Below are 16,883 nucleotides of genomic sequence, written 5' to 3'. Positions count from 1 at the left end.
CACATACTGTAGATAAAACCAGTCAATTATCATAAATTGTATATGCAGCAAACACCGTTTCTCACATGTAATATTTCCTCTTGCTTGGAGTTAGACTGGTGCATGGTAGATCCCAGGAAAGAGTGAAAAAGGGTCCTGATACTTTGTAATTATTAAAATGAGTTCTGAGGACTTGATCATAATACTGTCATGCAGTTCATATTTTTACCATCAATAGTCCCTATAGGGGTGTGATTTCCTGGCAGCACAGCAGACTGGGCCTCTTGGAAAGGAATGCAGTCCTGCACACATTTGTGGATACACCTCTTGTCGTTCCAGTAAACAATAAAGGGTGCTGACTTCCTTGTTTTCTCTGTATACTGCCTGTTGTCTTTTTAGACTCACCTGCGGCTTCATTGAGTGGGAAGAAAAGACGGAGTGACGAAGAGACAAGAGATAGTTTTAAATGCAAAGTTGGAGTGGAGGTAGGATGGATACAAGGTTTTGACAAGAAGAGTGATAAGAGAAGAAAATTAAACTACCAAGCAAACGAAAGAAGCTTCCACCACCATCACCTTCACCATGTCTTTGAACAAGCAGGAAGAGCAGCTAGCCCAAGAGCTGACCTGCCCCATCTGCCTTCAGCTCTTCTCTAATCCTTTGGTTCTCCCCTGTGGCCACAACTACTGCCAGGCGTGTCTCCAGAAGACCACTGACAAGACTGGCAAAACTCTGCCACGTTGCCCAGAGTGCCGCGAGGAGTATCACGGTGTGGATACCTTGCAGAAAAACTTCAAACTCAACAACATCATCCAGGGTTACTTAGCGAGTGCACCACCGCTTGATGGGCAGCCTGAGCCGCCACAGAGGGCGGAGGTTTACTGCGACCACTGTATAGATGAGCAAAGACTGGCAGTGAAGACCTGTCTGAAGTGCGAGGTGTCGCTGTGTTCCAGGCACCTTCAGAGACACCACGAGAAGGAGTCATTCAGGGGCCACTCTGTGGTGGAGCCCCTGACTGATCTGGGCTTGAAGGAATGTGCCATACACAGGCGTCCCCTTGAGTACTTCTGCTCCAATGACATGACCTCGCTGTGCACCACATGCTTCATCGAAGGTTATCACCAGAACCATGATGTTCTCACCTTCTCCGCAGCCGAAGAGGAGATGAGGCGAGCGCTGGAAAACCGCAGCAAGGTAGTTCTAATTGGTATACTTTCAAATGCTTACTTCTAGCTAAATGCAAGCATAACCTAGAGATTCTTCAGAGCTTGTTTAACTGATTATGCCTATAGGCAAGTTTTAAAGTCAAGTAGTAAATTAATAATAAATGAATATTTTAGTGTGTGTTAAGTGTTAAGTAACCACTTCTTTAAAGGTAAAGTATTATTACTATCAAATTAGTGCTTACATAATGATGAGGCTTTCCTTTGTGTCTGAGAGAAACAACAATGAAAATATGACACAGACAGGTTTTTTAATCAAGTGGCTGGTGGCCATCTGGCACACAACCAGCATTCTTAAGATTGGAGAACGATAACAATCAGTCAGCGATGAGAACAGAGTAATGACTTCTGACAGGGTGTACATGAGTTGTCAATTCCTGGTGTCTGATTCAAATACTTAAATTACATGTTGGAATTTTTCCCCCCTAGTGTATAATGTTTAACACACAAACCTCACATGGATTAAACCTGTGTTTCCAGGTGGTTTCCTGCAGGCTGCAGATGACTGAGACTCTCCTGCAGAAGATAGCAGAGGAGCAGGGAGCGTCTGAAGCTATAGAGAACAAACTGGTCAATAAGGCTGTCTCACTCATGGACGGTATGAATGCACTTGTGGACAGGTAATGTACTGTGCATGTGCCTACTGCCCTAAAAAGACACGTGGTGTTCTAAAGCAGATACACAGATGTATCGACAGATGCATTTTAAAAACATACCAATCAACATCTCACTATGAGCAACAGGGTCCTAGATGAACATACAATATTCTGCCAAAGGTGGAACTAATTATTATTATTTAAAAAAAAATTATATTATTATCAGGTTTACCTAGATATGAATCAAAATCTGATAACAGTTGTGGGGTTGTTGGGTAATGGTGTATGACCACTGCCAATCAAATCTCATAAAGTCACACTCACACAGTCCTGATGAAACAGATTACCAGAGTTTTGCACAGTTAAACACTTAATAAGTACTACCTAAAGGCAAATTTCTTTTCATTTCAAAATGTACCATAATGTACCAAATACACACAAAAGAAGACAGGAGACGTTTCATGTGGTCTATGATGGTGATGCTCTGTACTGAAATGCCCCCTACGGGTGAATGATGAAGTTAAATTAGCAAGATGATGTACTATGTTATAAGGTGGGTTAATGCTTTTAAATGATAGTTGAACATGGATGTGTTGGGCCCTCCTGTATTGCAGTCACTGACAGTACAGTTTCCATTACGTGCATCAGATTACCAGCAGCAGTTGCTCCTTCAGGCTTGAAGAGCAGGAATAGGCAGTGACTGTTGCAGATAAAAATGCATACCAAAACTCGGTGTACCAAACATTTGATGCGATTAGTCCAGTTTATCAGCATTTTCAACCTGCCATTAAACGTGTTCAGATGTCATTCACTGTTAAGGTCGAGGTTTATGTGCTACACCATTATAATGATGTCACTGACTTGAGCTAATGTGTTGTGTTCAGGTACAGGGAGCGTCTGCATCTGCTGTTACAGGAAGAGCGAAGCCAGCGCAGAAAGAGCTGGCAGCTTGGAATGGGTTCACTGGAGGAGCAACATCAGCAGTTACTGGAGGCCCAACAAAGTGCCACAGAGGTCCTCAATGTAAAAGACTCGTGTGTCTTCATACACAGGTGCTGTTTTGTTTTTATGCAACTTTAACAAGTACAGACATGTGATGCAGAGAAAAGCAGATCACATGCTACGGTATTATGGTAAAACAATGGAAATCAACTGAGGAAAACTTTCTGTTCTCCAGGTTCATGCTGATTGACCATAAGCTAAGGAAAGTCGTGTCAGGCAACATCCCCCCCAAGATCCCCTCAAAGGCTCCGCTCAACACCAAGCATCTCCAAGCAAGCTTCAAAATCCAAGACTTCCGCTCAGAAATGAACCGCCTCCTGGATTCCTTCTGTCTCCTTCTCAACCCTCTTGACCTCACCTTCAATCTCTGCACTGCACACTCCAGTTTGATAATCTCTAATGACCTGCGCACAGTCAAATATAGCCCTACCAAGCAGCCTTATCCAGAGCACCCAGAGCGCTTTACAACCGCACCCCAGGTCCTCTGCAGCCAGGGGTTCTCAGGAGGTGAGCACATATGGGTGGTAGAAGTGGGTCCCAACAGCATGTGGTCACTGGGTGTGTGTTACAAGAGTATCCCTCGCCGTGGTGACCACAGTCGCCTAGGACACAACTCTGTGTCCTGGCGACTGCAATGGAAAAACAACAAGCTGACAGTGTGTCAGTCTTCCGGCAATGTGGCTCTGGGGGAGACAGCCCAACCTCCCCTGAGGATTGAGGTAGCTCTGGACTATCATGCGGGGACATTAACGTTCCACAGCACCAAAGGGCGCAGGGAGCACCTTCACACCTTCAGGGCTGTGTTTAGGGAGACGGTTTACCCAGCATTCAGTATCCACTCAAGCACAACAGAGTCCTGGATCACACTGCACAGTGAAATGTGAACATAATGGCTTTTGCTTAATATTTCCCATGCATGAATTTATTTGGACATTAATTTTGTATTTACTGATTTCTTTCAAGGCTGTATGGAAATATTGTAAAAAGCGCAGATTGACACAAAAGTCTGCCAGAATGGTTCATTGAAGTGGAAGCATGACTTCCTGACTCAGAGAGCATTTGTTGTATGCAATGTTGATTTGTGTCAAGTCCCACAATTCAGAGCTGTGGACTAACTTTTCCAGCACTGGGAAACTATGCTGTTTAATAAATACCATTATAGGCGTGTTTATTTGTTGTCTAACATGACTGCATTACTGACCTAGATCATTTTAGTCACGTGAAAAAATTTGTTTACAAAAAAATGTTTTTTATTTGTGATTCAGATGATTTTTGTGGAGTATATAGATCAGTATAAATGTTTCATAAATGAATTAATTAGTGTATCTGATACAGTAATATTTAGCATGTTTCAGTTGTGTGTGTTTGTTTAAAAATAACTGATTGTCTTTTCAATATTGTGTGTCGCCTGTATCTCTATATACAGTAAACACTGATGTACGTGAACTCTGACATTTGGCTGGACTGTGAGACATGCTTTGTGTTTATGCTTTAAATAAACTCTGGTGATAATGTTTGTGTGTCTCCTGACTAAATTTATGTGCATCCATAGTTCATATGGCCTTTTGACCACAGTTCATTCAAGGTCGCTTTAGTGTGTAACATCAGGGGCGCCAGGTTGGGCTGTAAATGGGGGACCAACAGTGATTCACCTGTTTTCATTTTAACCAAATGTATGTGAAAAATAAACAGGTAAATAAATAAATGTTTTTAATGAATACTTCGAGTTGCCAAATACACTTCAATGATATAATAAAATCAGAACAAGCTGTGAGATTGTGGATACCTGTAAGAAGAGGACGGTTTAAGAAGAGTCTGGCAACCCTGATCCCATCTGTCACACACTCTGTCACTGGGCAGGACACTATCATTATCCCATGCTAGTAATAGTATTATACGAAAGGTGATTAGAAAAGCTGTCACGTTTATACCAGAAGGCATGGGCTCGGGAGAGAGTACGACCAGAAAGGTGTCTTTCGGTGTCGATGATGAGGACAGAGTCAGGATTCTTCGGGGAGTCAAGGTAATGCTAATTTAGCTACTGATTGAGCTTTAATGTTAGCTACACCTAGCATTGTACTAGCTGGTAGCATGTTACTCATAGTAAATTAGACTACCAGTTTATTCTCACTTGAATAAACAGAAGGACAACATCTTGTATAATGACTGTTCAGCCAGTGAGGAGGATGTAAAGTGATGCAGGGTTGATTTATGACCCAATACGTGCTCTTTCTTCCTCACGCCAAACTTCATTTATAATTCGCTTAAGGTGGAAGTGTGTCTTGGATATTGTTAAAGTAACATGTCCGGCAGATGACCAACGCCATTCATAAACCTTTAGGGTCTTCTGGTAAATTCGGCATAGGTTTATTCAACATAGTAGTAATACATTAATTTGAAATGCCACATTTTTCATCATAACTAGCTACCGTGTAGCGTTTGCTAACTGTTGTAAACATAAGGCAGCTAAGAGGCTAACCAAGCGTTTGTGTTAGCTACTATTTTGTTCATTCATGTCAATTGAACGTTGGGATTATTGCTTAATTATGGAGTGATTCCCACACATGTCTTCCATGTTGTCTTGTAGCTGTGAGGATAACTGTTCATAACCAAACTGAGTTTAAGTGGCCATATTCCCTATGAAGTCTGGCGTGCACTGTTGCCTTCCCGTACTCTGGGAAATGTCGGAATTTTGTGAAGTGCAAGTCATGACCAACCAGTGAAGTGGTAGTGCAATTGTGAAAGTAGAAAAATTAAATTACTTTGTGTTAAAGTATTTCTAACGTAGTTAATCGTAAGGGTGTGTTTAATTCAGGATGTTTAATGTATTGTAGCAGCTTAGGAATGCTAGTAATTATGTCTTTCTATCTACTGGTGCTGCACTATTAATCATATTAAAATTTACACATTGATTCATACCTCTAAGCAATTGTGTAATTACATAATAATGATTTTTGCTGGACTTGCTTTGCAGAAATATTTGAATGTTGAATGCTCCTAATTCTATCCAGTTACCACATTAGGATCGGTTCATAGTCAGGGGGAATGGAAACATAAGGTGATCATTTATAGTGATGTGAACTGATCCACCCTGTGCCCATCACACCCTGTTGAGTGTGGTTACAGGTGGGGCACAACTATGATGAGCACACCCAGTAGGAGTGCTGGGTGTGGTGCTTTGCATGTTCCTTAATCTTTAATTAGGGGATGCTTTCAATTTGAAGGCTTAAAGACATGCACGCACACACATTAAACGCATTAATGCTTTTAGAGTGGCTGTAGCCGTAGTACATTTCTACTTTTTGAGATGTATGAGAACTTTCTTGCATTAAAGCTGTAATTTCCAAATTTCTTGTAGGATTTGAAAGCACCATCAGACCTAGTTAAACTCATGCAAATGCAGGCTACTAGAGTATGAATTATCAGTAGAATAAAAATGTTAAGAATATGCAGTTCAAGCAAGTTTAGAGTTTATACTTCTGGAAGCTACATGCATCATAATGTTGGTGAAAATGTTTGTAAAAAATGTCTCATAACCTGAAAACGACGAACTTTGCAGTTTATCTTATTTACCCGCCCAGCCTCCACATTCAAATGTTGTGAGTCATAGAAACAGTGAGTCAGTCAATGGTGCTGCTGACTGTGGTTTGTGTTGTAGCTATGTTTAATGATTTCCAAGCAAACACACACATGCACAAACATAAAGTAGAGCTGTAGTGATCCACTGTATTCTGGCACACTTTGCTGATTCATTAGTTATATCCCAGGCCAAAGTTACTCTGTACTTCCCAAACGATTAAAAAAAGATGTGAGGATGATTTTCATTCAAATAAAGAGGACACCACACCATGTGCGCAATGGGCTTTATGCTCCAGTTAAACTTGCAGAACGGCTTCTCATTGTTTCTGTTGTAAACAAAACAAAGCAAAAACATTTAGGGCAATCTTATTTTGGTGCCTCCATTATGTGTGAATCTTGTACGTCATTCTTTCTTTCCTTTCTTTTTCAAAACTTGTTCTTCAACCCCTCGTTGTCAGCTTTCGGAGGATGTTCTTCAGAGGATGAGAGGAGTGGCCAACATTGCTCCAGAACGTACACCGTCACCATCACCAACACCAACACCAACACCAACCTCAACCTCAACAAGCCCTAAGAAAGACACAGGTATCCCTCATCTCCCAGTGTTTTTCTACACAACAAAGTTAGCTGAGAATAGAGTTAAACTTAACTTGGCTGACCTAATTAATGTGCAGTTTACATATTTGTCAGGAGCACACACCTGAATATAAGACAACCCTGATTTATAAAACGACTCTGTTTCCAACACCTGTTTTTGGAAGAAGCCGAATACTTGCATACTAAAAACTTGCAGACAAGTTTCCCCGAGTTATTGTTAGTTTGAGGATAAACTACAGCTGTCAGACTGTACAACCAGCACTGCTCCTAGTAAACCTCTCACACCCTTACCTGGACAATTTTCACAAACTGCACTTTTTCAATGTACTATATTTTTACTACTATTGTTGTTTGTTTTATTGTTTGTGTACTTACTTATTATGTATTGTTTTTTATTCTGTCTATTGATGCTCTTCTATTTTTTTTACTGTCCACTTGCTGCTGTAATAATGTAATTTTCCCCACTGGTGGAATAATTAAGGAATATCTTATCTTAAATAGCTCTCTCTCTCTCTGGAGCCTTCTTGTTCAAATTAAATGGGAAATACTCCTATTAGAGCAAAAAATAAACCTCACATTTGTATGCCTAGTTGTATACAACCCCCTACCCCAGAATTATATATCATCCTCTATATTTAAGCCAATACACAACCATTTAAAATACCCAGTCTTTGGATATTAAATTACACTATATAATAATTCTTTCTGTATCAGGGCTATTTTTAACAGCCGTACTGCAAGTAACCAAACTGTCTCTTTTCATAACAGCTTGTTTCCTGTTAGTTTTGCTCTTTAATATCCACTCTGTCTTTGCCCCAGGTGCCTCTCGCAGTGCCAGCTCAAGCTCTCAACCACAGCAGAGCCCACAGCACCGAGCCCAACCCGGTTCCCAGTCCAGCAGTAGCAAACCAGCCTCTTACGCCAAAGAAGAACAGAGGAGGTGGGTTGAAGTAGTTTGTGAAACACATTCTGATGATTCTGGCTGATTAACATTTAAGATTATTGGAAAAAATATTGGAAACTTTTTGATGAAGTTGCTGCTACCATACTTATATTTGTTTAAATTGTGTTAAAGAGTTAAATTAGGTTCCGGTATTAAAACTATACACCACACAAGAAACTTTTTAACAAAATCACCTTAAGTTGAGAGAATTTAGGCAAACAAAACTTGAATAGACTGATTGGTTATGGGATTTTGGTTGGAGCTGAAAAAGAGTCAGTTATTTTGGGTTGGGTAGATATTAAAAAATAGGGAGGTACTGATTGATAAGTCAAAGATGGAGTTTAGATAGGGTGACAGTAAAAACATTTTGCATATGTTTATTTTCTTTTTCCCCATCAAACATGCCTCCTTTCAGTACAGTTAGTCAGGTTATAGGATGAGTGACATTTGGTTGCAGCCGTGAGCAGAAGATACATTCCTGAATTGGAAATGGGTTTTAAAAAGTAATAGAAAAGTGTATTAATTTGTCACTTGAATCTTAGACCCAGCACATCTTAAGTAGTCCATTTGTTTGAGAGGTTTGAAATTAAGTGTATGCTGCCCTCTTGTGGAAGTAAATATTAAAAGGATTTGAAGACGGTGGAAAGCAGAACCCGATGGTAAAGTGCAATGAATGGAAATATTATAATGTATGTGCGTGTACATGTTTGGTGTTTGTTTCAGGTACGAACGCCAGCAGACAAAACTGAAGGAGGAGATGGACAAGATGGCACAGAGAGAGAGGGAGGAGAGGAGTAAAACAATGAGTCGTGAGAGACAACAACGCCAGGAAGCTGAGAAGGCCAACCAGCTGGTACGAACGCACACACATACACACATGTGTGCATGGTTTTTCAAACATATTCTCTATCCAGCATTACATTAACACAGTCACACTGATGCAGAAGCTGGCCAGCAAGCGACTTCTAATTATTATTGGACATTTCAAACTGACTAGCCATTTAATGATTGTTATGCTGGCCATTCAAAGTACACAATAATTGATGCCATGAGTCCATCAGTACCTTAATGCAACTGTTGGCCTGTTGCTGTAGTGAGTGCCTTAATGTCAGCTCTCATTTTAATAAAGTATGCCTCTTCTTTAAAGCGTGATTCTTCTCAGCCATTTTTGTTAGAGGCCATCACCTCTGAAAAAGTGAAGATGGACTGAAGTGGTTAATCTTTTAATCAGATTTCACTCCTGGTTGATTTGGAGCAACTATGGTTACCGTGGTAACAGCAAGTGTCTGATACTACAGTAAACACTCCCTAAGCAGCTAGAATATTTTGTCTGAAATACACAGAAGAGCAACTGGTGCATCATTTTACAGTGGCATATAAGTACTGTGGTAAGACCAATAAAGTTGCACATCAATCACTGACAGATAAGAAGTGTTTTTCTCTATGCAACCTATTATATATATAATATAATACCTGTTTAACAAACACCTGCACATGGATACAAACCTGCTTTCCTACTGTGTACAGTGTCCATTTTATATACAGTCTATGCTCTATTCACAGCTAACACAGCTGTTTATCACCACCTATCCACAAATAAAAACAAACACTGACCAAATGAGTGGGAACTCGCAGCTTGAGCTTAATAACAAATGTTGCTTATTTTAAAGCTTTCTACACTATTATCTGAGCTGTAGATGCGGGGTCTCGCTTTTTAACTGGACTGGCATGGTGTCTCGAATAGTCAGGAAATGTAATCTATTCAAAGAATTTAAAAACATTCACCCATCGTTTTGTGAAGGTTTTTATCAAGGACACTTTTGTGGTTTAGTGTTGAGAAATGATGAGGATAGAAATAAAATTGACAGCGAGTTATCAGGTCAACCCACAGGACTGATAAAGTCACAATGTTGATTAATAAAGTGGTTTATTTTCAAAAAGAAAATTAAACTGAGTTTAAAAAACAATAAAACTTCTGTGCTCCCAGTCTCAAAAAATTCTTGCTGCAGGTACAAAATGTCTTTCCCAGTGAAATATATTAGTTTCAAAGTCATGCTGTGTGACACGAAAAAAATTGAAAATTCTTGTCCATGGGCATGAATCAATAGATTAAATTTTGTGACTAATTTACGAAATGCTGTGAGACTGGATTGCTGTGTCGTATTGCAGAAGCACTTGTGAGTGTGAGTGTGGGGGCGTTGGGCGGATGGACAGAATGAGAGAAGAGAGTTACAAACACCGGGGTAGTTTTATGGTAGAAACGAGTTATGTGTGTAAAGTCAACGTCAGATCATCTCAGTACAAATGGTACTTTCTCATCCTCTTTGGGGGGGGGGGGGGGGGGGGGGGGTACTGCCTGTACTGCGATAACAGATCAATGCTTGAAATACAAATAAGTTAGGTCAAACACTCCCATCCAAATCGGTGAACATAACATTTTAATATGGTTAAAGCAGGAATGTCGGTAAATCAGTCTGCATTGATCTTTAAGTTAATGTGGCTGATTCTTACAGTATCTGCTGTCCACAGCTGCTTCATGTTGTATTTACTTTCCGTTCATTAAATGCCTGCAGTAGCTGAAGGCAGCAGGACTGATATATTGATAAACCTGCAGCCTCCAATTAAATATGTAGCAGAGTGGAGTGCCTTTATGCATGGTCATTCACTGCTCACATGTTTACCTTCGCTAAATCGCCTGAAAATGACATCAGGTTGCTACACAATAACCTCACGCACCTCTTCAAACATCATAGTGGTCGGTTAACACTCAATCTGCCTGTTTATGTGGGAGACATCACATTACCATAGCCTTATTTTCCACTTTCTTTGAAGCAAGTTTATCATGTTTTATTATTATACATAAATACATTACGGTGCAAATGCAGACAATTTACAACACTAAATACATTAGAAATACAGCTGAAATAGCAATGTAATAACAGCTCCACCAATTATATGCAGTATTTATTTGTAATGTACATTTTATTTGTTATTATAGTAACTAACTGATTGAAAGGACTACAACATCTATCTTTGACTGCAGATTTGTTGTGATGTGTCGTCATGTCGTGGCACCCTGAACTGTCCAGACATTTCCTGAAAAAGCACTTCTCCTTATCCTTATTAACTTGAATGGCTCAGCTGTTTCAGAGCAATAGGACGAGTGATTTGTATGGCTGAGAGTATTTCATCTCCATACCCATACATCTATACTCACCATAGCCTTTTTACACTTTGCTCTGCTGCACATATTGTACATACAACAAAATAGCAGGGGCACATGGAGACGCCCACAAGGTTCTGCCATCAGGTTCTTTGAGAACTTGACAACCTACTATACTACAAAATGCAACACCCATGCAAGAGTTTTTTTATTTATTTTATTTTATTTATTTACATATATTTACATTATATATTATATATGTACATATATATTTACATATTCATTTGTCCATTTATACATTTATCTATCTATTTCTTCTGTGTATATATGGGGACTTTAGCTTTTTAATTTCATTTTTTTCTTTGAGCTTCAATTTTTTTGATTTCTTCAAATCTGTCATTTTAGTAAATGGACTGTTTTCACTGTAGAACCAGGTGTCTCCCCTGCTACTTCTGTGTCCTCCTCCGCCTGCTCTTCCACCCGCTCCTCTGCCTGCTCCACCACTTGTTCCTGCGCCTGCTCTCTTGTCCTCTTCCAACTTTGCGGTTTTCTTAACCCCAAAAAGTGGCGAGTTTGTTTCCAGACTGAAGTCCTGGGTTCTGGGACCTCTTCTTCAGCCTCAAGGCCCTTCTCCTCAGATCCACACACAGTAGAGAGCTTACGCTTCAGCACGTTGAGTTGAGTTTTCAGGTCCTTCACCTCTTTCTGAAGACCCTCCTCCCTCTTGGCAGCGTTTTGCGTAGGATTGTGGGGGAAACCTTTTAAGTCCTGTATTTCAGCGACGAATTTGGCGTTTTTCTCCTTGCTTAAATTATATGCCAATTTCAATTCACTATAATTTTTTTTCAACTGTTGGTGTTGTTTTTCCTTGTTGTCTCTCCTTGTCCGAATGGCATTGGCACAAACAATTGCTGGATCTAGGCGCCTTTTCAGGAGCTCTCCATCTAGCATATCTTTCTTCTTTTTATAATCCTTGATGTACTTTTCCTTGAGTTCTTTTTCCTGAACCAACTGTTTTTTAGTGTTATGCAGCTGCTGTTCAAGTTGTTTGATTCTCCCCTCTCTCTCATAGGGGTAGTTCACTGTATCTTTGCTCAACAGGTTCTTGAGCGTCTGAACTTCTTCTAGAAGTGTGTTGCGCTCTAACAAAGCCTTGTTGGCATCTGCCTCCATCTGCTTTTTCAGCATTTCTACCTCTTCCCTTGCTTCCTTCTCCCTTTTAATACTCTTATCCTTCAGACCTACTTGGAACGCTAACAGCGCTTTTGTGTCTTCCAACTCTTTGATACGTTGGTCCATCTCATTTTTCGTAGGGTTTTGCTTAAACAGGTCACTAATCTTCTCTACGTCATTTGTAAGTCTTACGCAGTTGGACATAGCCTCCAGCAGAGTCCTCTGTATTTCTATGGCATTGGCATTTTCCTGACCGGTCTGGTTGCCACATTGGAGTTGAGCTGCCATGTCGAAGTCCTGTGTTTCCTGAATTTTCTTTGACTGGTAGTTACAAAGTTCTACTGTGTTCTAAAGATGCAATTTGTCTCTGATTAACAGGTCTAGTCTGTTTCACTGTTTCAGTCTGTATGCCAGAGAGGTATTACAGACCAAAAGATTCAGTCCTATTTGAAAACTCTGATTCCAGGTCTATGACATCACATATGACATCACATCACTTATGACATCAGACATATTTGATCCTGTCATATGCCTTTGCTCTGATTGACAGGTCAAACCACAAGTATTTCACACAGCAGAGATGTTTTTAATGTTGATCAGTTGAAAATCACAGTATGCATCTTTTAATTTATAAATTCAACTCCGTAATTACTTTTTTTTTTTTTAAATGACAAAGCTTGCATTTGAATTTGTGTATTTGTATGTAGGGGTGGATGATATTGCAAAAATATATCTCTATTTTATTCAGGTAGGATTACAGTCTCACCACGATTCTTTTTCATGTTGGTTTACAATTTTTCAAGTTACTCAACAGTGCTCAATATTCAAAAAACAGTGCTGTCTATCACATTATAGCAGACATTTGTGTTAGGGTAGGGGTTCACAAACAACATACAACATGTACCCCTGAAAGACTTGAAAGATTACATCAGTCATTAATAACATATTAAATACTAATATTATCATATGATATTATGTGATATAACCTATAAGATATGTTGCCATGACAACAACAACAAACTTGTGCAAAAGTTTGTTTTCCTTCCGTTTCATTTAGAAATTCACTGATTGTTTGATCATGTCACTGACTGCAGCACTTATAAATCGCGCTGCAAATAAATGTGAATTAAATGTGGAATTCGGACCGGGCAAACATCTAATGTAGAATAATGTTTGCATTTAATAATGAGGAGTGATGTGCGTTTCAAAGTTCTATCCGCGGGATTTGTTATGTCCAGCCAGATAAAAGAAAAAGTGGATGGATCACATTCAGACAGGATCATATGCAGTGGTTCACATTGAGCCGGTGGGCTGTGTTTATAGGCTTACATTAAACCATCATTAATCAGAAAACTGTTTTATTCCTGTCATTCACCGATCATCTCACTCCCTCTCTGCCATTCACTCTCACTGGACCACCATTCTCTCTCTGACTTTCTTTCTCTCGTCCCTTTTTAAGTAATTCAGGAAGCCAACAGCACAGCCTACTTCACTTTCGTTTAACTTTATCAAACGAATATAAATGTCCTCACCTCATCCAAGTCTTTGTCCTCCCTCAAAGCAGCTGGTTGTACAGAGCTCTGACTAGTCTGATCACCGGCTGCCGGCCACAGCGCACACGTAACTTAATTGATAAAACAAAATCTCCGGACACGCTGATGGGACTTAATTAACAACAGCAAGGCTATTTGTTTGATTTTATCATTGTAGCCTATGTTCAGTTCAAACAGTTACTTTAGAGTTCATTCTTTTAAAAACTTTTTTATAAAATATATTTGTTGAATCAAAGCTAAATCAATTGAGGTCACCGCAGTCATGCAGGTAATCCGTGTGCACGGATATCTAAACCGTTCGCACGGATTACCGGACAGTTTAGATATCCCTGCGGATTGAGTTTTTTTTTTCAAACCATGTGACCCCAGGGAGCTCTGTACTGTATAAACATATGTGTATGCCACTAAAAAAAATTTAAAATGGAGAATCGGGACCTAGTGATCAATGTCTTTTTTCTAGCTTGCATTTATTTATAGATCATATTTATTGATTGAGTGAAACCATGTCCTTAATTGTCTATTGTATTTTACTATTTTGATACTTTTCTTTCTAATTTTCGTTCTATCGTCTGACAGGTGACGTACACTCTTTATATTAACGTTGTTACTTATTAAAACAAACATAAGTGAGCCAGACATTCATTCTTTTGACAGGACAAATTATAAATAGGAAAAGGTTGTTTCAGACAATGCTTTTCTTTCTCTTTTATTTCACACTAAGAAGGATTCAAGCAAATTTGCTAGAGGACATCATACTAATTCAAATTGATGATGTCATATACATGAATTTCTACTTCTGGATCTGTTTCTTGAAGAGAGACAAAGTCCTACTAACAGGTTCTTTGAAAACTTGACTGCACAATAACCATAATCTACACAATGAAACACACATTCAAAAGATGTATTTATTAATTTATTTATTTACATATTAACATAAATATATATTTACATATGTATCTATCTATTTTTCTATGTATGGGGAATTTAGTTTTTCACTTTCAATCTCTTCAATTAAGCTACCCACCACAACCCCTTACCCCCTACCCCCCAAAGTAATTTAATAGTCCTCCTCCTCATCCTCCTCCTCCTCTCGTCTTCTCTTCCACCTCTTTGGCTTTCTTAATCCCAGAAAGTGGCGAGTTCTTTTCCAAGCTGACATTGTGGGTTCTGGGTCCCCCTGTTTGGCCTCGTCCACAATCTCAGGGTCCCCCTCCTCAGCCCTATGCGCATTGAGCTTATGCTTCATTGTGTTGAGTTGAGTCTTTATCTTCCTAATCTCTTTCTTATAATCCTCCTCCTTCTTTGAGGCGTTTTCCTTAAACATTTCCATTTCTATTGCCATCCTTTCCTGTACGAATTTCTTCTCATTTTTCATTTGTTGGATCACAAAGCGATTACTTTCACATCTGCTAATGGAATCCGTGTATAAATTGTTGAGGTCCTCTAGTTCCTCGCACAGTTGGGTGTGATCGTCAAGTTGAGCCTTTAACTTCTCCTGGACTGATTTATTGGCCACTTTCAATGAATAGAATTTTTTTTGCAGTTGCTGGTGATCTGCCTGGAGTAAACGATTCTTTTTCTGAGTAGCAGGGACGTTGGCTCTTTCTGTTACTGGACGCTTTTTCAGGATCTCCCTTTCTAGAGCGTCCCTTTTCTCTCTGTACCTCTGGATGTATTTTTCCTTAACATCCTTTTCTTCGGCCACCTGTTTTTTGGCGTCATTCAACAGGTCCTTGAGCTTCTGAACTTCTTCTTGAAGCATGTTGCGCTCCAAAGCAGCCCTTTTGGCATTTACATCCATGTTCTTTTTCAGTAATTCTACCTCTTCCCTCGCTTCCTCCTTTTCTTTAATGACTTGATCAAACCCATTTTTTGTAGTAGTTAGACTAAACAGGTTATTGATCTTCTCTACGTCATTTGTTAGTCTTATGCAGTTGGACATAGCCTCCTGCAGAGTCTTCTGTATTTCTATGGCATTGGCATTTTCCTGACCGTTCTGGCTGCCACATTGGAGTTGAGCTGCCATGTCCTAGTCCTGTGTTTGCTGCATTTTCTTTGACTGGTAGTTATTAAAGTTCTGCTGTGTTCTAAAGACGCAATTTGTCTCTGATGAACAGATCTAGTCTGTTTTAATGGTATGCTTGTGTTATCACTTGCAATTTTCTGTTTATCACAGTGGTGTTACAGACCAAAAGATTCAGTCCTATTTGAGGTCTATGACATCACATATGACATCAGAGCATACGGTTTGATCCTGTGATCTTGATAGGGATTTGATCAATTGGATCAAAGGTAAATAGTTGAATTTCTTATTTTTCCTTTTTTTCACTTTTTCCCCAAACTTTATTGACAGGTCGAACCTTAACTATTTCATACAGCAGAGATTTTTTCAGTGTTGATCAGTTGAAAATCACAGTATGCCCGTTTCATTTATCAGTTCAGTGAAATTCTTACAAAATTACAAAGCTTGCATTTGAATTTGTGTATTTGTATGTATATTTTTCATTTGATCACATATTTGAACCTCCCTCTAACGCCAGAGATTCTAGTCAAAAGATTTTTAGGGCTGTCAAAAAAATCACGATTAATGACTGAATTTCAATAGTTAATCACATTTTTATTGAATGTTTAAAAATCTATTATCTTGCATTTCACAACAGCTTTTAAGTCCATATTAACAATGTAAAGCATTTGTTACCAGTGTGTCTAGATAAGGAATCAAATAAATGCAAAGAAAGATACTTTATGAACTTGACTTTTAGATTGATTTCAAATCAAAAGAAGTGCAGTGAGCCTGAAGCAACACAATGTCTACTTCAAAAATATAGCTTGCCTTAAACTATGAATTATAACAAATTGCTAATAAAAAACAGAAATAAAAGTAAATTGCACAAATCCTATATCACACAAATATACAAACAGAACAACCTCTTACCTGAGGCTTTCAGTGAAGAGAACTGAGGTCAACCTCAGAAATGGCCTCCATTTTTAATTTCTGCATTGAGTCTATTAATAAGTCAGTTTATTAAGATTTAATATTTTTTCAGGCGAGAAAATACCTATGTAGATTCC

At 39.1% G+C, this 16,883-nt stretch overlaps 2 protein-coding genes across 2 annotated transcripts in view; both read left to right on the top strand.

The window, feature by feature from the left end:
* Window positions 1-485: 485 nt before the first annotated feature.
* On the top strand, window positions 486-3,802 carry LOC133988249 (E3 ubiquitin/ISG15 ligase TRIM25-like). The gene is made up of 4 exons (XM_062427828.1): window positions 486-1,176; window positions 1,686-1,825; window positions 2,686-2,853; window positions 2,979-3,802. Exons 1-4 carry the CDS (start codon window positions 562-564, stop codon window positions 3,685-3,687), a joined length of 1,632 nt encoding a protein of 543 aa, XP_062283812.1. The 5' UTR covers window positions 486-561; the 3' UTR covers window positions 3,688-3,802.
* Window positions 3,803-4,653: 851 nt separating this feature from the next.
* LOC133987375 (MICOS complex subunit mic25a-like) overlaps window positions 4,654-16,883 on the top strand; it is an 84,111-nt gene continuing 71,881 nt past the window's right edge. The window contains exons 1-4 of the mRNA XM_062426716.1: window positions 4,654-4,826; window positions 6,841-6,967; window positions 7,799-7,919; window positions 8,646-8,775. Of these exons, the coding sequence (XP_062282700.1) occupies window positions 4,743-4,826; window positions 6,841-6,967; window positions 7,799-7,919; window positions 8,646-8,775 (462 nt within the window). The 5' untranslated portion in view covers window positions 4,654-4,742. The remainder of the gene's footprint in view (window positions 4,827-6,840; window positions 6,968-7,798; window positions 7,920-8,645; window positions 8,776-16,883) is intronic.

The sequence above is a fragment of the Scomber scombrus genome, chromosome 10 (genome assembly GCF_963691925.1).
Source record: "Scomber scombrus chromosome 10, fScoSco1.1, whole genome shotgun sequence".
NCBI classification, from domain to species: domain Eukaryota; kingdom Metazoa; phylum Chordata; class Actinopteri; order Scombriformes; family Scombridae; genus Scomber; species Scomber scombrus.
Note: the sequence above shows the minus strand (reverse complement) of the source record. Positions and strands in the feature narration are given on the sequence as shown.